Raw genomic sequence first — 22,507 nt, 5'->3', positions numbered from 1 at the left:
CACTAGGAACTCCCCTTGTGCACTGAAGTGATCACAGACCGAAGAGTCTCCATGCGAAAGCGTGGTACTTTCAACACCTTGTTCACCTTTTTTAAAAATCAAGGATGGGAATATGAAATAGATGGAGTAGCAACCTGTTCCCCTTTCGCCCGAAGGCACTGTAACAATGGCTCCTAGCTCGGAAAGACGGCACACAGCGTCTCGTCCTGCCATCCGCTTCTGCTCGTACAAGCATGGGGAGACCAGGAACCGGGGCGCCTTAGAGGGTCCAGCAAATTCTAAAACGTAACCATGTCTTATCACACTTAAGACCCAATGGTCTGATGTGATTTTGGCCCACTCCTTGTAGAAAAGAGTCAGCTGGCCCCCTATCACAGGAACCAAGGAGTGAACCTGCCTTACATCATTGGGAGGATTTAACTCCTCCAGATCCTTGAGAGATGCCTTCTCTGCCTGATCTGGCGCCCGCGAAAGAACTGATTCCAGGACAGCTGGCGACCGGTGCCTTGTCTCGCTGAGGACCCCGATGACCTTGAGGCTCTGAATTTCTGATTCCCTTGGAAACGAGAGCGAGCGTGGAAAGTAGACCTGGACTTTGGCTTGTCCTCAGGCAGCCTATGGACCTTGTTCTCTCCACGGGATTTGATCACGTCCTCTAGCTCCTTTCCAAAGAGCAAGCCTCCTTTAAAAGGGAGAGAACCAAGCTGCGACTTAGAGGAAATATCCACCGACCAATTCCTCAGCCAGAGGAGTCTGCAAGCGGAAACCACTGCCACCATGGTCCTGGAAGAAGTCCGGAGAAGGTCATAAAGCGCATCCGCACTGTAGGCCACTGTCACCTCCAACTGGCCGGCCTGCTCAGACTCCGAAGGAGACAAGGATTTGTCCGACTGAAGCTGCTGGACCCAGCGAAGGCCAGCTCTCAACATAAAACTGCTGCACATCACAGTTCACGCCCCCAGAGCCAAAACTTCAAAAGATCTTCTTGAGCTGCGCCTCCAGTTTCCTATCCTGAATGTCCTTGAGGGCAGTCACCCCCGTGACTGGAATGGTCATCTTCTTAGTAACTGCCGAAACAGCAGTGTCCACCTTGGGCACCCTGAGCTCCAGAGCCTCCTCCAGCAGTGGATACAACTTGTCCAGGCCCGACTGACCTTCAATCCTGTATATGGAGTATCCCACTCCCTAAAGAGCAAGTCCGTAACAGACTTGTGAAATGGAAAAGACCTGGTAGGACCTTGGAGGCCCACCATAACGGGATCCACAGCCCCCAAAACCCGAAGTCTCCTGGGGCTGTCAATACCAAGCTCGGTCAGCACCGGAATAAGAGGCAGCAACTCCTCCCTGCGTAAGAGACACACCACCTTGGGATCATCACCATCGACAGCCTGCCCCTGAACTGGAGAGCGCTCCACGCCCCGATCCTAGACATCAGGAACAGCCCCCTGGGGAGTCCTGTCCGAGCGGGCTTGTCTGGAGCCAAGTCCTCAGATGAACTATCTGTCACGGGTGGGAGCGGGGCCGCCCACAAAAGACTTCGGGCCTTCAGGCCCCCTACCTCTCCCAGGGCCCCGAGTCTCTTTGCAGCCCTAGAGGGAGCCTCCTTATCCACATGGCACTTCGCTGACTTTTTGGCCTTAAAGGCCTTATGCATTAAGAGAGCAAAGTCCAGAAAAAGAGGAAGAAAAGGTGTCAGAACCTTCTTCAGACTCTCCCAGGGCCAGAACCCACGACCCCAATGAGACTGGCCCCCTCTGGAGGCTCCAGCCTGTGGTGACAACAGTAGAGGAGATTCCCCCCCCCACCCTCCCCCGGGAGACTTGAAAGCCGCCAAAATGGCTTCCGTTCCCGCGCTGAGAGGGAAGGGATCTTCAGGAGGCTGCCACGCTTGGGAAACCCTCCCAGGCTCCCGGCGTCCAAGCATAAGCCGCCATGCGTCTCCACAAGCCTTGCAGGCCACACCATGCAGCATGGCCGACGAAAAAAAGAAATGGCAGAGTGGTGCAAAAAAGGAGCCGCAGGAGAGATGGGAAGCCGAAAAGCCGCTCAGCCTCGACAAAGTGCAAGTGTTCCTCAACAGTCGCTGCTGTACGCCGGAGCACTGCTAGCTGTTTTCTGTTTTTGCTTCTTTTTTTTTTTTTTAACTTTAACAAAAAGAAATGCAAGCACTTCCCTATATAAGGCAGCAGGCTCTGACCGTTCTCTGCAGGGTGAGTGAGCTGGGACCCTCAGTGTCAACCCTGACAAGCTCCACAGGAGAGGGCTAAGTAAGGTCCCCGATCTTGCGCTCTTCTGCCTCAAATACCAGGGGGAATAGTCCGCCCGGGACTTGGACTACCCGCTGGGAGGTGGTAGAGGAGAATCCTCTTCTGAAGAAAATCCTTTTTTTTTTTTTGGAAAACTACCTATCTTCCAGACTGTAGGTTTTGCACCTCCACCATTTGCTGGAGACAGAGAAATACTGAGGGACTGCAGGTGGTACCTCAGCATAAGTGGCAGCGTCAGTCAAAACTTCTCTGTCTCCATCTGCTCGAGGGGAGGCAAAACCCAGGAGTCTGGACTGATCCGGGAATGTACAGGAAAATACTATTTTTATCTCCACCCGCTCCATGTAAAAGTAACATAATTCAAATAAAAACAGTTAAACACACACAGAAGATCCCTCAAAACAGAGAATGGTAATAAAGCACTGGCCAACCTGCACAGAGTGGTAATTCAGCCCATAATAGCACTGGTATGATTCTTTGGGCTTCCAGAAATGGATAGGAGTAACCAGCATAGAGCAGCAGTTACAAACCTAAACAGCACCAGGCAGACTGGATGGACCATTTTCATCTTTATCTGCCATCATCTACTATGTTATTATAAGTTTCTGGGCCACAGCCTTCCACTTGTCTGCACTGGTCATAATTATAAGAAAGAATTATAGAAGACAAAATTCTTCACCCACCAGTTTGATAAAGCCTGGAGAGCTGCACTCATGTAACAGGAGTTCCCAATGTTCTTCATGCCAGTAAGGCCTGCATAGAAAGAAATATTACCTTTTACCATTTCCTTTCATTCAACACACAACTGAAAAGTTTCACAGAATCAACAGCCTAAAATAAAAGACAGTTATAGTATGTCCAATAAACTAGAGACAAAGTCATTGGGTCAGATAAGAGCAGGATGGTGGCAGGGAAAGAAAGAGGCTATTAGTGACACCCAACATAGGACCAGCTGGGTCTAGTGTTACCTCGTGGCTTCAGGTCATCATCCTCCGACTCAGATTCCCCTTCATCAGCCACAGCAATAGGAACAGCCTTCAGTGGGCAAGTGGGTGACACGGGGTCCTGGGTGGCAAGGCAGAGTGGTCAATTTCAGCAGCAAATCACAGGATCAGATTGGCCACTTCATATGCATAGGTCTACCTCCTCCCACCCATTACTATGCACTCGCTCCAGTGCAACAGACCTACTTCACTTAGGCATCAGAGAGAGTCAGATCAGGCACTATCATGGCCTGGCATATGAGTCGCACCTGTTCTAGGAGCTTGGGGGTTTGCACTAGGGCATGTGCCAACTGCCTGGGCTCCAGGAAGACCTCCTTCTCACATGAATAACACCATAGACGGAAGGTGGTCAGGTTCACTGTCAAGTTATGCTTCTTCAGCTAAACAACAAGAAAAAAAAGATTTGTCAGCACCATGGGCCAGGATGGACCCAGAGAACATATCAGCATTGTGGGTCCAGCACCAGGGAGCATACCAGCACTGCTGGCTAGGACCTATTGACAAGAGGGACCCAGAGAGCATACCATCACTGCAGGCCAAGTTCCAGGGTCAGCACAAACCCAATGTCCTTAATGTGCATCTTGATATTGTTAAATTGCAAATGACCTCTGATTTTATACTGCCACTTTAATATGTTATACCAAATAATTATACGCTATTTTAATGTGTTGTCCCCACTTTGGATGAATTTCTTATTCAAAAGGCAGGTAATAAAGCCAAATAAATTTGCACTGCAGGCCAGAAAGGACCCAAACAGCGTGTCAGCACTGCCAACCAAGAAGCAGCATACCTGACTTCAGAGCATCTGCAGAGACTGCCAGGCACAGTATACCCTGCCAGCAGCACATCAAACATCAGAGCTTCTGCATGATTGCCAGGCACAACTCACCCTGCCAAAGGCAAACCCAAGCTAAGACCTTCCACAGAACAGATGCACTCTTGAACACAGTTTGGTACCTGGTGAAAATTAGGGCTAGACTCCAGGGAGGGTTACAGATATCATAACAGTAGTGAAAGCCTCACCTGTGCATGCAATGTGCTGTGATCAGCATATGACTCCCCACAGCCCACATATGGACATCCATCCTAAAGATAATGAAATGAGGGAATCAGGGTTAGTATTATTCTCACTACCCCCTGAACTACGACAGGAACAATGTCCGATCACCTTCAAAAAGAGACTCAAAACTTGGCTGTTTGAACAAGCTTTTAATCTACACCAATAACCTCCCTCCATTCACGCCCTCGCCATCCTTCAATGGCTCTCTCAGATTATAACCATATTGTAATTCCAGATATCATTCTTACATGCAGCCTTTCTCAAATCACAGTTTTTCCGAATTGAACTATGTTTAGCTTCTTTACTTGTTTAGCTATTGTTGAGCTTGTTACACAAAAATATCATTCTTTTTTGTTTATGGTGATACCTCGCCTGTTGATCCTAGTTTAATTCTCCTTGTTCTATGTAACTGCATTCTTACATGCCTGTTAATGTTAAAATGTAAACCAAATTGATTTGTAGCTTTGCTACAAGAATTTCGGTATATAAAAATGCTAAATAAATAAATAAATAAATATTCCAGAAGAGACTAGGCATGTATCCTTGCTGCATGTCAGGCTGACAGAGAGGAAATCTTGGCATGTGTTCCACTGTACCACTTGGACTTCCCTATGTGTAAACCCTGTGATGCAAACCACATCTCATTCTATGCTAGGAAATCTAACATCAAGTCACATCACAATGTTCAAGTCAGAGGAGGACCATGCCACATCATCCCCAAAGAATGAAGCCCCCACTCACCTGAAGACAAGCCCAAAGATTTGGTCCTCCAGCTCCACACGATTGGCAAGTTCCCTGTATTAAAAATCCAATAGGATTTATTTTCAGACACTACCTCCTATAAGGAGTTTCATCCTCTACAACTGGTATATTCATAGGAATGACTTTCATCAAATGAATTAAACACCCTGCCCGTCCCTTCCACAGTCCAGAAACTGGACCTCATCATGATCCACACCAAACCTCAACCAGGTATGGTGTTCAAAGCCTGAACCTCATTAGTAGCCCCCTCCCTCCTGCTCTTTTACCTTTGATTTCAGCAGCAGGTCGCTCCTGGTGACCTCCCCTATGCAGCCCACATGAGGACATGAAGCGTCTGGCTCACTCATTATGGCCAGAGCTCACCTAAGGTCACAAAAAGAAAGGTATGAACCTGGGTCCTATTATCCTGACTAGTCTGTCCTACTTAATCTGCTCTTCTCTATAGTGCCCTAGGCCTTGCCTTCACTTTGGCCCTTCCTCTCTATAGTGAGCTGGGACCCTACCCTCATCTTTTCCATGCCTCTCTATATGGCGTTGTACCCCTGCCCCCATTCTTTTCTATTGTGGAGTGATGTGGACTGGACCCCCTTCCTCATCCCATTCCTCTTTATAGTGCGCTGTATCACTCTTCTACCTTCCCTCCTTCCTCTATATAGAGCCCTCACTTCCCATCTGTAGATTCCTGGGTCCTAGCTTTGTCACCCTTCCTCCTCTTTCCCACTACCTCTGTGATGCGCTCATTTTCCTCACCTTCCCTTTCTCTATAGCGCCCTGGATTTGTTACTGCCTAGATCGAATTAACGCTCCCTTCACATCCTGCTCCTGAAGCGCCGCCGCCCCCTCGAAGCGTTAGTACGTACAGTGACGTCATCTCTCGGCGCAGCCCGCGATGCGCGAGAAGGGAAGTCGAAGTAAGAAGCTGGCGGGTGGCCTGGTGAGGTAGGGTGATGCCTTCGGGTAAAAACTTCCGACGGCGGAGGCCGCACTCCTCCGATGAGGAAGAAGAGGATGAGCAGGTGACGGAGGAGGTCAGGTGGGTGCGAAGAGGCACTCCTCCTGAGGAGAAGAATAGGCTAGACCTGCCCTCTACCTTTAATTAAACCAATATTCCCTCTCTCCATGACTGTCCGGGCTTCATTATAATAATCGTAATTTATATGTCTCATACCAGATGTACGTAGCGCTGTACAGAGACACGCACACTCCCTACTCCCTGGAGCTCGCAATCTAGCCATTACGGGAATATCCACAGTTCACTTGCCCACGGCACCTGTCATGTTTGCACTGCTGCTGTCCACCAAATAAATGGAGAGTTCTAGTTCCACTAATAACTTTTATTATCATTTAGTTCTCGATTCCATCTGGTGGGAAACCAGTCGTGCAGTACAGCTGTGTATGGCCCAGGGTCGGACACGGTCTGGAGGAGGAGAGACCTTCCCCAACAAAAAGGGCAATTATGCTAAATTGAATGTTTTATTTCCACAGATTAAAGCTGGAGGAAGCAAAAGAAGTTCAGAGTCTAAGACGCAGGCAGACTGGGGTGAGGTAAGTTTCAAGGCAATTTTTTACTGGAAAGGAGTGGGTGTAGAGCTCTGGGGAATGGTATGCTGCCTTCAAAATAGAAGTGACCTGTGAAGGTGCTGTATTTGTCTGGCTCTTCCGAAATCACAGGTCAGGGATGATGTGATATCAAAATCATTTTAAGTATATGAAGGTGTCCTGGAAAATTCATACTCTGTTTTATTTTGACAGCGCTGCAGCTTTGCTAGTGGGTGAGAAATTACCAGAGGAGACAACATTGACAGTGAGTTTCAAGGACAGTGGTTACCACATTAGGAATAACTTCATTGAAATTCCTCTGCTTGGAGGGAAAATTATATTCCGAGATGGTTTGGGATAGGATGCAGGGAAAGAGCAAAGAAATATATATCATACTGATAGTGAGCTGGGATCAGCATGCAGAAAGAGGGTAGTGACAAAGATTTAATCTGTGGCTAGAGGATGTGGTCAAGGTATAACTGAATTTAAAAGGGATTTGGACAAGTACCTGAAAGAAAAACCCATAAACAATTATTAGGTAAACTTGTGGGGAAAAAATTCTTATCCATGAAAGTGAGCTACAAGAAATGGATCTGCTCTTTGGGATATACCCGGTAATTCTTAAAGATCCAGATTGGCCACTGTCAGAGACAGGATGCTGGGGTCGATAGCCCTTTGGTCTGACCTAGTATGGCATTTCTTATGTTTCTTAAAGTGATGCTGGAGGGCTGGCATAGAGAGGCAGGGAGTGGCAAATTCAGGTAAATAATAGTATGATGATTTGGAAGTAACAATATTATGGGATGAGAGGTCCAGATCCAAAAATGACTTTTAATATAGTACCATAATAATCTTTATCTTTCTGAGGCTATGGATGTTAGATGATGTGTCTTTATCTTAGGGATTAGTGGAAGAGTTGTTTCTTCACTGGGTTTTCTACTGATGGGACTTATCTTAGGAAAAGGTGGAATATCAAATATTTGTTTATAAGTAAATCTCCTTCTTTGCCAAAGGCATCGTATCACAGCCTAAGCCGATGGGATGAAAATTGAGAAGAATGAGTAAAGCATAGTCATGTCTACTGTATACTGGCCTAGGGATTCTTCAGAGGTCCTTTCCTCTTCTCCTGGGTTGTATAAAAGAATCATCAACCAGAAGTAATTAGTGAGAATAAGGAAATCTGTGAAATTGAATATGGAAACAATGAACAGCCTGCTGCTGTCTTTGCAGGATGACCCATTCAAGATAAAGACAGGAGGGATGGTGGATATGAAGAAACTGAAAGATCGTAGCAAGGAAAGGTGAGTACCAGCATCCTGGGACCATGATGTTATGCAGTCTAAGGTTTTGGGGGCAAGGCACAGGGTCAGTTAAGAGAGTTACTTTGGGGTGTGGGAAGGTGTTCTGGGTTCAGAGCATGCACACTGGTATTCTGCCTATGGGCTAATTTCACTGGGGTCTACATTGAGAGTTACCTGAAGAACTTGTTACTTGCATGCACATAGGACTAACTCAGGGGTATACCCAATGTACACACAATTATTGAGATTATACCTGGGACTTTAACCCAGGAGTTTATTCCCCTCACAAATAGTCACACACACACTCTGATTTAGTATATCACGGTTCCAGGTATTTGTGGTAGTTTTATTTAATCAATAACAGGATAGCACAAATAAAATCAGATACTGCAGAAGAATTAATTGCAGATAATTGCTACATATATATAAAGCTTACATGTTTCCAAAGAATCAGTCCAGAAGCACTCTCTCCTTTTCTAGCTGTTAAGAACATAAGAAATTGCCATACTAGGTCAGACCAAGGGTCCATCAAGCCCAGCATCCTGTTTCCAACAGTGGCCAATCCAGGCTACAAGTACCTGGCAAGTACCCAAACACTAAGTAGATCCTATACTACTGATGCCAGTAATTCCCTAAGTCAACTTGATTAATAGCAGTTAATGGACTTCTCCGAGAACTTATTCAAACCTTTTTTAAACCCAGCTACAGTGACTGCACTAACCACATCCTCTGGCAAATTCCAGAGCTTATTTTTGCATTGAGTGAAAGAATTTTCTCTGATTCATTTTAAATGTGCTACTTGCTAACTTCTCAGTGTGCCCCCTAGTCCTTTTATTATTGAAAGAGTAAATAACCTATTCACATCTACCCATTCTAGACCTCTCTTGATTTTAAAGATCTCTAGCATATCCCCCCCTCAGCTGTCTCTTCTCCAAGCTGAACAGCCCTAACCTCATAGGGGAGCTGTTCCATCCCCTTTATCATTTTGGTCGCCCTTCTCTGTACCTTCTCCATCGCAACTATATCTTGAGATGCAGTGACCAAAATTGCATATAGTATTATTATTTCTCTTAATACACTAAATACTTGGAGAGCAGCAGTGTTCCCTCCTTCTGTGTTCTAATCAGTTTCAGCTGTGTGACCTTCGCTCTCTCAGACTTTATCAGTTCATTATTTACTTTCTCATCTGTGAATTACTTGATTTACAGTTCTCAGATTCTTGCCTGTTCATAAACATTTCACAGTGTAAAACAGTAAATATGAGTTCACTTAGAAGTTGGTCTGTGGCCTTCAAACTAGTCTGTGTCCGAGTGAGAATTTGGAATCCATAATGGCTTAACCTCTAAATGTATCCTCAGACAGAGTAATCAGAAATAACTCCATTACAGAAGGGAGCTGCAATCATCAAGAGAAAATGCTGCAGAAATATTGTCTTTTTATAGTGTTTTACATACATTCTTGTATGTAAAACATTATATTAATTTATGGTTTACTGTCTGTACTGCCTGTTATCATTCATACCTGTTATCTGTAAAGCCTGTTGCTAATTATTGTTTATTGTAAACCGCGGTGATGTATCTTTTTACGTACTGCGGTATATAAAAATCCCTAAATAAATAAAATAAATAGTGTAAATGAACACAGCTGTGTCAGTGTAAAACACTACATTTTCCATCTGCTTTAGAGAACACAAAAACCCAGATCTGATCCACAGTGTGGATATATACAGTCTTGTATCCAGATGGTATTTTGGTTCCATAAAACCCTTTCCAACAGTAGTACAATCCATGGACCATGTGCAATACCTGAAAGGTGGAATATAAATAAATAAATACACTTTTTCTTCAGATGCTTGAATTGATTCCTTGTTGAAATCTGTCTTGTCTCACCTGCACAGGCTTGGTGAAGAGGAAGACCTGAATCTTGGAACATCATTCTCAGCAGAGACCAACAGACGAGATGAAGATGCTGACATGTAGGGGTTTGGAGTGATGAAAGGGAGCGGGGATACAGATGTCAGGTCTGAAAGTCAGTTTTTGCAATTGAGGCTTCATATTGTTGAATTTAAAGCCCTGCAGAAGGCCACTTAGCAGTTGTCTTTATTGGGACCCATCTTCAGTATTTTTTTCTCAGTGTTGTTTATGCTCCAGCTCTAATGATCCTCTCCCACCACAAAGTAAGTAAAGGGTGTTGAAGACTTGTTTTCATCTCCTTCACCAGAGATGTTTTAGGATCCCAGGTCTAATTTCTTTAATGCAAGTCAACTTCTAAACGCTGCAGGTTTAGCTCTTTTCCTTTTCATACAGAATTAGTTTTTGGAAATGGGAGAAGGGCACACGCGAGATCCATGAGTGAATGTGTGATTAAACTTCCTTGGAGAATGCAGGTACTGATCTGAACCTCTCAGCTATGTAGCTGTCATAATCCCTGGGTTCCATTTGTAATGAACTTTCTGCTTTCAGACTTGGCATAGAAACTAAGACTGAAAAATGTTTGGGAAGGAGCTGAGAGAGACCACAGGGCTTCTGCTTCATGTAGAGATGAAGCTCATCTCATTATCATAGGGACACAGACGTGGCAGGATGGCTCTAGATTAGGGCTATGTCAGCCAAGAGCCTAAGAGTTGTATTGGGTGTTATTGATAGAGATCAGAGGGAACACTACACATCCCAAACTATTGGGCATTGTGAGAATGTGACTGTGGTAATGATCTCAACAGTGGATATATATGAAGAGACCCCAAGAGTGGAGGCAGGGGTTCTTCCATCCTGACTGGAAACAGGAGGAAGAGAGTTCAGGTGGGCATTGCTAGTTCAGATATTGAAGATTCTCTTCATGTGGTGGCTTCAGGATGAAGTACATCGAGACTGAGTTGAAGAAAAGGAAAGGGATTGTGGAGAATGAGGAAAAGAAGGTGAAGTTGAAGAATGCAGAGGATTGTTTGTATGAGCTGCCAGACAGCATCAATGTCTCGTCTGCTAAGAAGACTGAAGAGATGCTGTCCAATCAAATGCTGAGCGGCATTCCCGAGGTGGACCTTGGAATCGAGTATGTATGTCCCATGCACACATCATATTGTGGGAGTTTGGGGGGCCTCCAGCAAGAACAGTGCTTCAACTTCCAGAGTCACTGGTTTCTACTTCTGCATGGAAGTGATAGCTTTACTAGAGCTACCACACATCACATGCACTCCAGAAATGAGTTCTCAAACGGCAGAACCTCATTTAGAGGGCTTTTCAGTTAGGCTGTGATAGAAGATCCTTAACTCTTAAGAACCTCTCAACACTTACTGTAGCCTTATTCCTAGTGCTTCTTGTAACTTCTCTACTAATGAATGCACTGTTGTGTGGCAACTGTTTCAAGTCTGGGAAGTGAACCATTGCTGTAGTCACGTTGCTAGTTATGGGGCTCTTTTTCACGAGTGTCTCTAAACCAAATTTTTTTTTTTTTAATTCTTTCCATAGTGCAAAAATAAAGAATATTATTTCTACAGAAGATGCCAAAGCCAGACTGCTAGCAGAACAGCAGAACAAGAAGAAAGCCAGTGAAACCTCTTTTGTCCCCACTAACATGGCTGTGAACTATGTGCAGCACAATCGATGTGAGTCTGCAGCCTGGGGAGGGGCTCATCCGAGGCTGCTAGAGAGGCACTCCAGATCCTTGTATAGTAATATCAAATGCCTGATATACTTTCCTTGCAAAATGGGATCCTTATGTTTATCTTTTAAAAACATTTAAATGCTAGAGTTTACTTCCAGGCATTGGAGGGTATTGAAAGAAAGATCTTCTTGAAGGCATTCTGTATCCTGATCCAGACCCAGGGTGAGACATTCAGGAATGATGCTGGGCACTTTTTCATAGTCTAGCTTTTTAATTTATTTAAGGATTTCCTAGCGTGTAGACAGATGGACTCAGGACCAGTGGGTTTATTTTCCCCTGCCAGCAGATGGAGACAGAGCAAGCTGACATCACAATATACCGCCTAGACGGACACGTAAGTGACCCCATGTGCGGTATATAAAAAACTTTTAAATAAATAAATAAATAGCCCTGCAGTGACCCCAGCCTTCCATTCCTTGTACGTACCAGGATCAGTCCAGACCACATCTATGGTGGAGGCCATGGAGCCCAACACCTGGAGATAGTCCCATGCTGTGGGAAGCTGGGGTCTCGAAAGCGCTTGAACCTGATTGAGGAGGGACTGAGCCCGATCCATGCGAAGAGAGACCGTGCCCACTTTGGTGTTGAAATGAGCTCCCAAGAAGTCGAAGGACTGCGACGGAGTTAGGCTGCTTTTGGCAAAATTGACGACCCAGCAGAGTGATTGGAGGAGGGACACAACCCTCTCGACCGCCTGCTGGCACAGATCCCTGGACTTTGCCAGGATCTTTTCAGGACCCGTATGGGACTGACTAAGAGTTCTTGTTGCAAGTTGCATTTCTACGGATTATTATAGTTATTATTCACTTTATATTGATCCATCCAAGGTTTTTGTTTCTGGCTTTCTTATACTTTATACTGAAGGATTACAGAGAGCGCACCAGCTTATGAGAGAGTGCCCTCTCAGTTTTTGCTCTGACTCCATCTGCTGGTAGAGGGGAACAACCCACGGTCTGGACTGATCCATGGTACTACAGGAACGAAAATTAGCAGGTAAGGAATAATTTTCTTGTATTCTCTGTCTCCAGCAAATGGTGGACGTGCATCTCCCTATGGGGATTGCTTCGAGCATTTTGGAAGGAGAAATTTGAAATTTTAAAGATAGGAAAAGAAAGCCCTGCTCTCCTGTGGTGATACCTAAAGTTCCCTTCCCCCAGTTGAGAATTCCTGAGGTGATTTCCGTGGTCCCCCAGAGGTGTGCCTTAGTCCGGTAGCTGGGTTTCCCAGCGTGGATTTAGCTGCTAGTTCAGCTGAAAGGCAGCGGGTGCAGGAGGTCGAGTGCAGCGGCGACTGCAGATGCCCTCTCCCCACACAGCCGGAAACTGTCTCTGTATTCTGTCAGTAAACGTTGAGCTCAGGTAAGATTTAAAAAAAATAAGGAGAAAGTTTTTACCTTGAATCAGAGACAGTTAGAGGGATTTCAGGACTTCCTCTGGTCTCTGTGCTTGGCACACCATACCAATGTTCGTTCCCACTCCCATTGGGTTTGGGAACCCAGGCAGCCTTGGGGGTTGAGTGGCCCCTGGTGGACTAGGCCCCGCACTTAGGGTTTTTTCTTGCACACCAAGTGGTAGGCCATGGTGGCCATTTTAGCGTGCTCTTATTGTGTTCTGCTGCCCTCTACAGGACGTCGGTGTGTGTAGTGCGTCTGCTCTGCGCACACATTGTGCACTCGCGTTTTGGGCGCACTTTAAACACACACACACTTTTTCACTGTTCCCGTGCTTAACTTGACGCACAGGTTTTGCGTGCGCCTTGCCGCACTTTCTACTAGGCGCTTATTTTTTTTGCGCGTTCTGCTTTTAAGTGTGATTCGTTCCGACGCACGTTTACTGCTGCGATGGTGCCGGTAAGCAAGAAGCCTAAGCGTCTTCCTGTTTATGTTGCCTGTCACATTAGGACTTCTCAGCCTGACCTGGCTTCTGACCTGTGTCATGAATGGGATACAACAATACCAGGCTACAACTTGTTAAGGAAGGACAGAGAGGATAGAAAAGGGGGAGGTGTGGCTCTTTATGTCAGAAACAACATCCAAGCATCTGAGCTACAAGGAAGTTGGGGTAAGGAAGAAGCTCTATGGGTCGACCTAAAAAAAGATGACAGAGCATCCATTTATATTGGAGTGGTTTACAGGCCTCCAAACCAAAAGGAAGAGCTGGACAGAGATCTGGTTGAAGACATCCATAAGATAGGTAAGAAGGGAGAAGTGGTGATTGTGGGTGACTTAAATATGCCAGATGTAGACTGGAAAATCCCATCTGCAGAAACTAAAAATAGTAGAGCGATAGTGGATGCCATGCAAATTTCTTTGTTCAAACAAATGGTGTTGGAACCCACGAGAGAAGGAGCTATGCTCGACTTAGTGCTCACTAATGCAGATAATGTCTCAGATGTCCAGGTGGGCGCCCACCTCAGCAGCAGTGATCATCAAACAGTATGGTTTAATATCACTAAAAGAATAGGGAAAAGAACCACAAAGACCCGAGTTTTACAGTTCAAAAACACAGACTTTGAGGTAATGGGGAAGTACCTGGAGGAAGAACTTAAAGGATGGGAGAACGAGAGAGATGTGGATCAGCAGTGGACCAATCTAAAAGGAGCAATCACCAAGGCAACTGCTCTATATGTTAGAAATGTAAAGAAAAGCAAAAGAAAATTGAAACCTATCTGGTTCTCAAAGGAGGTGGCTGACAAAATTAAAGCTAAAAGAACAGCATTCAAGAAATATAAAAGATCCCAAAGGGAGGAGCACAAAGAAGAATATTTGTATCAACTGAGGGAGACAAAGAAATTAATCAAGTTGGCAAAAAGTCAAGCAGAAAAGAGGATTGCCAAGGAGATAAAAAATGGTGACAAAACATTTTTCAGATACATCAGCGAAAAGAGAAAGGTCCAAAGTGGTATAGTGAAATTGAAAGGTGGTAATGATCAATGTGTGGAGAGAGACGAAGAAATGGCAGAAATATTAAACGAATACTTCAGCTCTGTGTTCACTAAAGAAGACCCTGGAGAAGGACCATCTCTACACAACAAGAAACTGGAGGGAAGTGGAATAGATGAAAATCCTTTTACAGTAGAAAATGTGTGGGAAGAGCTAAAGAACCTGAAAGTGGACAAAGCTATGGGGCCTGATGGGATTCATCCAAGGATATTGAGGGAGCTCAGAGATGTTCTGGCGGGTCCGCTGTGTGACCTGTTCAATAGATCCCTAGAAACGGGAGTGGTGCCGAGTGATTGGAGAAGAGCGGTGGTGGTCCCGCTTCACAAGAGTGGGAACAGGGAGGAGGCTGGCAACTACAGACCGGTTAGCCTCACTTCGGTGGTGGGAAAAGTAATGGAGTCACTGCTGAAAGAGAGAATAGTGAACTATCTACAGTCCGGAGAATTGATGGACCAGAGGCAACATGGATTCACCAGGGGAAGATCTTGTCAGACAAATCTGATTGACTTTTTTGACTGGGTAACCAAGGAATTGGATCAAGGAAGAGCACTCGATATCATATACTTGGATTTCAGCAAAGCTTTTGATACGGTTCCACACAGGAGACTGGTGAATAAAACGAGAAGCTTAGGAGTGAGTGCCGAGGTGGTGACCTGGATTGCAAATTGGTTGACGGACAGAAGACAATGTGTGATGGTAAATGGAACCTTCTCTGAAGAGAGAGCGGTTTTAAGTGGTGTACCGCAAGGATCGGTGTTGGGACCGGTCCTGTTCAATATCTTTGTGAGCGACATTGCGGACGGGATAGAAGGTAAGGTTTGTCTTTTTGCGGATGACACTAAGATCTGCAACAGAGTGGACACGCCGGAAGGAGTGGAGAGAATGAGACGGGATCTAAGGAAACTGGAAGAGTGGTCGAAGATATGGCAGCTGAGATTCAATGCCAAGAAGTGCAAAGTCATGCATATGGGGAGTGGAAATCCGAATGAACTGTATTCGATGGGGGGGGGGAAGGCTGATGTGCACGGAGCAGGAGAGGGACCTTGGGGTGATAGTGTCTAATGATATGAAGTCCGCGAAACAATGCGACAAGGCGATAGCAAAAGCCAGAAGAATGCTGGGCTGCATAGAGAGAGGAATATCGAGTAAGAAAAGGGAAGTGATTATTCCCTTGTACAGGTCCTTGGTGAGGCCTCACCTGGAGTACTGTGTTCAGTTCTGGAGACCGTATCTACAAAAAGACAAAGACAAGATGGAAGCGGTACAGAGAAGGGCGACCAGGAAGGTGGAGGATCTTCATCGGATGACGTACGAGGAGAGATTGAAGAATCTAAATATGTACACCCTGGAGGAAAGGAGGAGCAGAGGTGATATGATACAGACTTTCAGATACTTGAAAGGTTTTAATGATCCAAAGACAACAACAAACCTTTTCCGTAGGAAAAAAATCAGCAGAACCAGGGGTCACGATTTGAAGCTCCAGGGAGGAAGATTCAGAACCAATGTCAGGAAGTATTTCTTCACGGAGAGGGTGGTGGATGCCTGGAATGCCCTTCCGGAGGAAGTGGTGAAGACCAGAACTGTGAAGGACTTCAAAGGGGCGTGGGATAAACACTGTGGATCCATAAAGTCAAGAGGCCGCCAATGAAGAGTGGGTGACTCGCCATAATGATGGCTACTGCCTGGAGACAATACCCTTATTCAATAAACATACACATGCTTACTGTGACTCCAACATCGCTCTAAGCTTCAACAGCAAGAGGAAATGTGGAAAAAAAGGATTTGCACTCACAAAGAGGGGAGTAGCTGGCTTGTTACGGCGGTTACTACCCCAAACCAAATAAGCCTGATACTTCACTTTCAATGCATATACAGCATAGCTCTCTGCTTCAACGGCAGGGGAGAAGAAAAACAACCAATAAGGGCTGTATAACATAGTCTGGGTAAAACAAATAAGCATGGGTGTAGCTTGCTTATTGCGGCACTTACTACCCCTACTACCCCTAACTAATCAAGCTAGATATTACACTTGGATGCAGCTCCATCACTGCTCTCTACAATAATGGTGGGGGTGGAAGGGAAATAGAACCAAGAGCTAAGAGAAACAGATAAGTATGAGAGAAAAAATGTGTGAAGCTTGCTGGGCAGACTGGATGGACCGTTTGGTCTTCTTCTGCTGTCATTTCTATGTTTCTATGATGCTGAACAGGGAGAGTTGTCGTCCTCAGATTTTGCTAAGCCTGGCTCTTCCCATTCTGATAATGGGTTGGTCACAGCCTTTACTGGGGCGACGCCAGATCTTGGTTCTTCCTTTACTGGCTCCTCCACTGGCAAGGGCAGTTCTGTGGGACTAGCTCCAGTTCCTTCTGGGCTTGATCTCGACCCGGCTGTTTTTTTTTTTTTTTTTCTTGGGTAGAATTTTTTCAAGGCTTACAAGCTTTTCTTAGGCGGAATTTTCCTCTTCACCCATTCCTGTCTGGTCAGACCCTCAGTCGGTGGCTCCTTCCTCTTCCAGTCCTATGCTTAAGCGCCAGGGCTCGCCTCAGTTCGCTGCGGGTTTTCCCGACAAGAATCCGGATGGCACTGATGATGAGGTTTATCCTGATTCCCTGGAAGATGGGGAAATTCATTCAGGGCTAGAACCGTATCAAACCGTATTGCTGTTCTTTCATAGAGATGAACTGGCCCTGATTTCCCAGCCCCTGAAATAGCTGGGTGTCCCTGGTTCGGGTGCCATGTCAGAGCAGAGGAAGAATACCATTTTGGTTTCCTTATGTAATGCCTCTTTTTTTTTTTTTTTTCCTTGTGATGGATGCCATGCAGGAATTGATTGATCTGGAATGGGATGCCCACAGAGGCAAAAATTTTAAAGGAGGTCGGACATTGGAAGGCCTGGATCCGGCTGTGAGAGAGCATTTGCATTGGAAGGCCTGGATCCGGCTGTGAGAGAGCATTTGCATTTTTCCCCAAAGTGGATGCACTGGTATGTGCTGTCTCTAAGCGGATGACTATTCTCATAGAGGGAGGAGCGGCCTTGAGGGATGTACGTGATAGAAGCATTGAAACTATTTTTAAACAAGCCTTTGAGGCGGTTGCAATGACTTTACAGATTGCCTCCTATTGCACCCTAATGGCAAGATCTTGCTTGCTTCTCTCTCAGGAGGTTGATAAGTCTGGAGGGAATTCCACAGTGCTTATGGAGTCTGCTGTCGCCTTTTTAGAAGACACAGACTATGATTTGGTTTGGACCTCAGCCAGAGGAGTGGCTTTGGTGATAGCGGTTGTTTCATTGGTCAGCTGAAGCAGCCTCCAAAGCAAATCTTATCAAAATGCACTTTAAAGGCTCATTCTTGTTTGGGAGTGAGTTTGAGAAACTGGCTAGTAAGTGGGGCGAGTCTCTGGTTCCTCGGAAGCAGTTATAGCTTCCGAGGAACCATCTCCGGGATTCCAGGCATTTCGTCTCCATAGAGATACGACCTTTCAACAGATTAGGCCTTTCAGTAGGTCTCAGTCCTTTCATACCCAACAGATCAAGAGAGGAGCGAGCTTGGATGGTGGACTTTCCCGAGCTCCCCAATGAAGATTTGCCGACCCACCTTCCAGAACAGGAAATAGGGGACATCTCTCTCTCGTTTATCAGAGGTGGGTCGAGATCACGACGGACCAGTCGGTCCTGGAGGTGATACGAGAAGAGTAAGCTCTGGAATTTCACAGTATTCCTCAGGACATATTCATGGTGTCACGTTTCAACTCCCCGCAGAAGAAGCAGGCAGTGGCGTTCACACTTCAAAGGCTCCTCAGATTGAGGGCTGTGGTTCCTGTGCCCACGTCTCAAGAACGTATGGGGTGTTATTCCATTTATTTTGTTGTGCCCAAGAAGAAGGGCTCCTTTTCTCCCATCCTGGACCTCAAGAGGATCAACTGTCACTTGAATGAAGATGACTCATTTTCACATGGAAACCTTACACTCTGTGATAATGGCGGTGCAGCCGGGAGAATTTCTGATCTCCTTGGATTTGTCAGAGGCTTACCTTCATATTCCTATCTAATTGGAACACCAATACTTTCTACTCTTTGCGGTGTTGGGGCACCATTATCAGTTTCGGGCACTGCCTTTTGGTCTAGCCACAGCCAAGTCTCAGGAAGAGAGCCGCCTGGTGACACACAAGGTGATCTCCTTATTGCAGGAGATCGGTTGGGTGGTGAACCTGACCAAGAGCAATCTTCAGCCATCCCAGTCGTTGGAATATCTGGGGGTCCAGTTCAACACGGGACAGGATAGTTTTCCTACCGGACGTTCAGACCAGAAAGTGATATCTCAAGTGCATCAGTTGATGAACACCATATGCCCGACGGTGTGGTCCTACCTACAGGTGCTCGGCTTGATGGCGGCTACCCTGAAGTGCTGCCATGGGTAAGGGAGCATATGTGTCCTCTTCAGCGCTCTCTGCTATCTCATTGGAACCCGCAGTTTCTGGACTATGCAGTTCGGCTCCACTTGCCGATGGAAATCTGCTGGCGAATTCTCGAAATGTGAAAGTTCGTTGATTCTACAGTCACAGGAGAGATCCATGGTCACTGGGAATAGACGCTTTCATACAGGTCTGGCTGGAAGACAGATTGCTTTACGCCTTTCCTCCGTGGCCCTTGCTGGGCAGGATAATTCGCAAGATCGAAGGCCACAGGGGGCTAGTACTCCTGGTGGAACTGGACTGGTCCAGGCGTCCGTGGTATGCAGATTTGCAATGACTTCTGGTGAAGGCCCCCCTTTGTCTTCTGCCACACATGGATCTGTTACAACAGGGACCAAATCTTCACGAGGATCCAACTTGATTCTGTCTTATGATTTGGCCCTTGAGGGGACTTGCTTATTAAAGCGTGGTTATTCTTCTGCAGTGATTGCCACTTTACTCCACGCTCGCAAGTTCTTCACGTCCTTGGCTTATGTGTGGGTTTAGAGAGTTTTTGAGGTCTGGTGTGAGGAACGGGTGTTCTTCCTCGTTCAATTAACATCCCTCTCATTCTGGAATTTTTGCAGAATGGATTGAATAAAGGATTGGTCCTGAATTCCTTGAAGGTGCAGGTTGTGGCTCTTCCTGTTTCAGAAGCCTGGTGAATGGTGTTTCATTGTTGTCTCATCCTGATGTGGCCCGTTTTTTTGAAGGGAGTGAAGCATTTTAGGCCTCCCTTGAGGTTTCCGGTTCCATTGTGGAGTCTTAATTTGGTTCTGGATATTTTGGTGAGTCCTGTGTTCCGACCACTGCATAGCCTTTTCTTACGATTGTTGACTTTGAAGTTGAAGACTGTTCTTGTGGCTATATGTTCTGCGTGTCGAATTTCTGAGCTGCAGGCCTTGTCTTGCTGGGAGCCGTTCCTTTGGGTATCTCCAGAGGCATTACAGCTGCGTACTTTTCCATCCTTCTTGCCCAAGCTAGTCTTGGACTTTCATTTGACTCAGTCCATCTCCTTGCCATCCCTGGATAAGGTCAGGGATGCGGAGGAGTTTCGTTTCTTGCACTCCTTGGATGTCAAGTGGTGTGTCGTGCAGTATCTGGAGTTTTCTGAGTCTTTTTCAAAGACTGATCGCCTGTTTGTTCTCCATGGCAGGAGTAAGCAGGGTGCTCCAGCTTTGCAGGCTACTATAGCTCGTTGGATTAAGGAGGTAGTCACAGCCACATATGTGGATGCTGGAAAACCGTTGCCTACTCAGGTTAGACCTCATTCCACTAGGGCTCAGGCAATGTCATGGGCGGAGGTTAGTCTGTTGTCTCCCTTTGATATCTGCCGAGCTGTGATGAAATCCTCTTTACAAACTTTTTCCAGGTTTTATCGTCTGGATGTGCAAGCCCATGAGGATGCACAGGCGGTGTTGACTGGATCGCGGGCAGCTTCCCACCTTGTTGGGGAGTAGCTCTGGTACATCCTACTGGTTCTGAGTCCATCTGTCCACACATTAGGAAATGGAGAAATTACTTACCTGATAATTTTGTTTTCCTTGGTGTAGACAGATGGACTCAGCTTCCCACCCTCGGCTGCCACATGAATGTGTCAATAGTCCTTTTGTGGGGCTATGGGTCCCCAGGGATTACTAGCAAGTTTTCATCCAGTCCCTAGCTTGGGGTACCTAGAATCTTATGTGAGTTCAGTGTTTATGGTTGGTTGAATACAGTTCTGGTTATTTGTTTTTAAATCAGGTTTTTTGCTAGTCTGTCCACAGTTGCTTTTGAAGAGAATACTAGCAGGCTGGGATCACTGCAGGGCTATATATACTGTGATGTCAGCTTGCTCCATCTCCATCTGCTGGCAGGGGAGCATAAACCCACTAGTCCTGAGTCCATCTGTCTACACTAAGGAAAATAAAATTATCAGGTAAGTAATTTCTCCATTATTTTTTAAAATAGAAATTACATATTTTCCAGAAGTACTAAAAAGTTATTATGGCTGGTGTGAGGCCTGTAACCAGAGAGAGCTCTGCGTGGATCTACTTCTCCATTTTCTGCCCTCTCCCCCAAAGTCTGTTGTTTTTCCTATACATGTTTTCTTATTCTCAGCATCTATTCCTCTTCTTCCTTACAGTTTACCATGAAGAGCTGAACATGCCAGTGAATAGACGTCATAAAGAGGAACCAAAGGCCAAGCCACTACGGGTGGGAGACACAGAGAAGCCAGAACCAGAACGTAAGTAGACAGCAGTAAGCACACACAAGTGAATAACACAGGGACTTCAAGCTGAGCTGAGACAAGGAAGGCACTTGTTCCCTTATGTGTGTGGAGCCAAGGATCCAGGTTACTGCTCAAGAAGTGCAAATCATTGCATTGCCAAATTCATCTCCCATCTAGAAAATCAATGGTAGAAGCTCAAGAATAGTTAAGAATACCTAAGTTTATTTGTAATTGTTTAAAATGCTTAGAAGGAACATGAGAAACAGCAGACTGAACACCTCATAACTCAAATTTCCACAATGGAAATGTGGCTGTGCTTGTTTTACAGCTCAGAATTCCAGCCACCAGCCCAAAGTGATACATTGCGTCTGCTTCTTCCGGCCACCTAAATTACTATCTCTGTCACTGTTGTGCTTTTCTGATTTCTTCAGGGTCTTCTCCCAATCGCAAGCGCCCAGCCAACGAGAAGGCAACTGATGACTATCATTATGAGAAATTCAAGAAGATGAATCGGCGCTACTGACAGTTATGGTTGGAGCTCCTGCTGAAATGCTCATTCCATGACTGTGATATGTTGTATAAATAATGTGATAAAATAACCTGAAGCAGTTGTCCTTTTATTTTCTATCCCTGAAGATTCTCTGGATGTAATTTTGTATTTCCTTAAAGTGGATACTTATAACAAAATGTCTTTTTATGGTGACTTCTGGTTTCTTAAATAAAACTCCCGCCTGAGCTGATTTGTTGGACAAAATCTAATTAAAAATTATTTGTCCTAAAACGTTTCAGAGATATGTTTCTGTGTTATAGGTTAGGTGTGAGTGATCCATGCCTGGCAAAGGAGTGTGAAGGGTCTTGAGTTTGGGAGTTGGGAGTATGCAGATGAGCTCCTTCTCTAGAATGCTGAGCTAAGGTTGCAATAGTGCAGCTGCTGATCTTGGTCATTATGATGCTTCTATTTGGCAACCATTATTGCTGAGAGATCTAATGAGCTGTATGTGCTTTCTGCTTTTCTAACAAGGACAGAAGACTAATTTGCAGAACAGATGTAGTCATATTAGTAAGGCCACACAGACTTAGAATCAGTAGTAGAATGAGGAAGCAGAGGGGATTCCATGCCTGCCTGCAACCTTCCTTAAACTGTGCTGCTACAGAGCCAGGAAGTTTCTTCACTAAGACTTTTGATAATGCTGTTCCTTGAATGCAGAAGTGCATGCTCTAAAACTGCCACCCACTGCAGAACACTAGAACAGCATGCACTGCATGAGGTGAAAGTAGCCCAATGCCAACCCAAGCTGCTGCCAAAGGAA

At 45.6% G+C, this 22,507-nt stretch overlaps 2 protein-coding genes across 12 annotated transcripts in view; one reads left to right on the top strand and one right to left on the bottom strand.

Annotated features, from left to right (window-relative positions):
• Positions 1-6,088, bottom strand: part of USP20 (ubiquitin specific peptidase 20) — a 211,290-nt gene extending 205,202 nt beyond the window's left edge. For 8 of the 11 annotated variants that reach the window (XM_029614271.1, XM_029614270.1, XM_029614269.1 and 5 more), the window contains exons 1-7: positions 5,844-5,960; positions 5,360-5,456; positions 5,073-5,126; positions 4,295-4,357; positions 3,520-3,651; positions 3,236-3,332; positions 2,951-3,020 (exon numbers count right to left, since the gene is read on the bottom strand). In XM_029614271.1, coding sequence (XP_029470131.1) covers positions 2,951-3,020; positions 3,236-3,332; positions 3,520-3,651; positions 4,295-4,357; positions 5,073-5,126; positions 5,360-5,440 — 497 coding nt within the window. In that variant the 5' untranslated portion in view covers positions 5,441-5,456; positions 5,844-5,960. Of the gene's footprint in view, positions 1-2,950; positions 3,021-3,235; positions 3,333-3,519; positions 3,654-4,294; positions 4,358-5,072; positions 5,127-5,359; positions 5,457-5,843 lie in introns of those variants that run through there. The other 3 variants (XM_029614278.1, XM_029614275.1, XM_029614272.1) reach the window with 2 other exon arrangements.
• C8H9orf78 (chromosome 8 C9orf78 homolog) lies at positions 5,963-21,978 on the top strand. The gene is made up of 9 exons (XM_029614294.1): positions 5,963-6,126; positions 6,579-6,638; positions 6,846-6,897; positions 7,863-7,933; positions 9,831-9,908; positions 10,784-10,981; positions 11,398-11,534; positions 21,111-21,212; positions 21,629-21,978. Exons 1-9 carry the CDS (start codon positions 6,041-6,043, stop codon positions 21,718-21,720), a joined length of 876 nt encoding a protein of 291 aa, XP_029470154.1. The 5' UTR covers positions 5,963-6,040; the 3' UTR covers positions 21,721-21,978.
• The last annotated feature ends 529 nt before the right edge of the window (positions 21,979-22,507 follow it).

Source organism: Rhinatrema bivittatum, chromosome 8, assembly GCF_901001135.1.
Source record: "Rhinatrema bivittatum chromosome 8, aRhiBiv1.1, whole genome shotgun sequence".
Taxonomy (NCBI): Eukaryota; Metazoa; Chordata; class Amphibia; order Gymnophiona; family Rhinatrematidae; genus Rhinatrema; species Rhinatrema bivittatum.
The sequence above is the reverse complement of the archived record's forward strand: the minus strand, read 5'-3'. Positions and strand labels throughout refer to the sequence as shown.

Coding starts and splice junctions, on each gene's coding strand:
- C8H9orf78 (XM_029614294.1), top strand. CDS start 6,041: ATGCCTTCGGGTAAAAACTTCCGACGGCGGAGGCCGCACTCCTCCGAT. Junction 7,934..9,830: donor AAAGATCGTAGCAAGGAAAG/GTGAGTACCAGC, acceptor TCACCTGCACAG/GCTTGGTGAAGAGGAAGACC. Junction 10,982..11,397: donor GAGGTGGACCTTGGAATCGA/GTATGTATGTCC, acceptor TTCTTTCCATAG/TGCAAAAATAAAGAATATTA.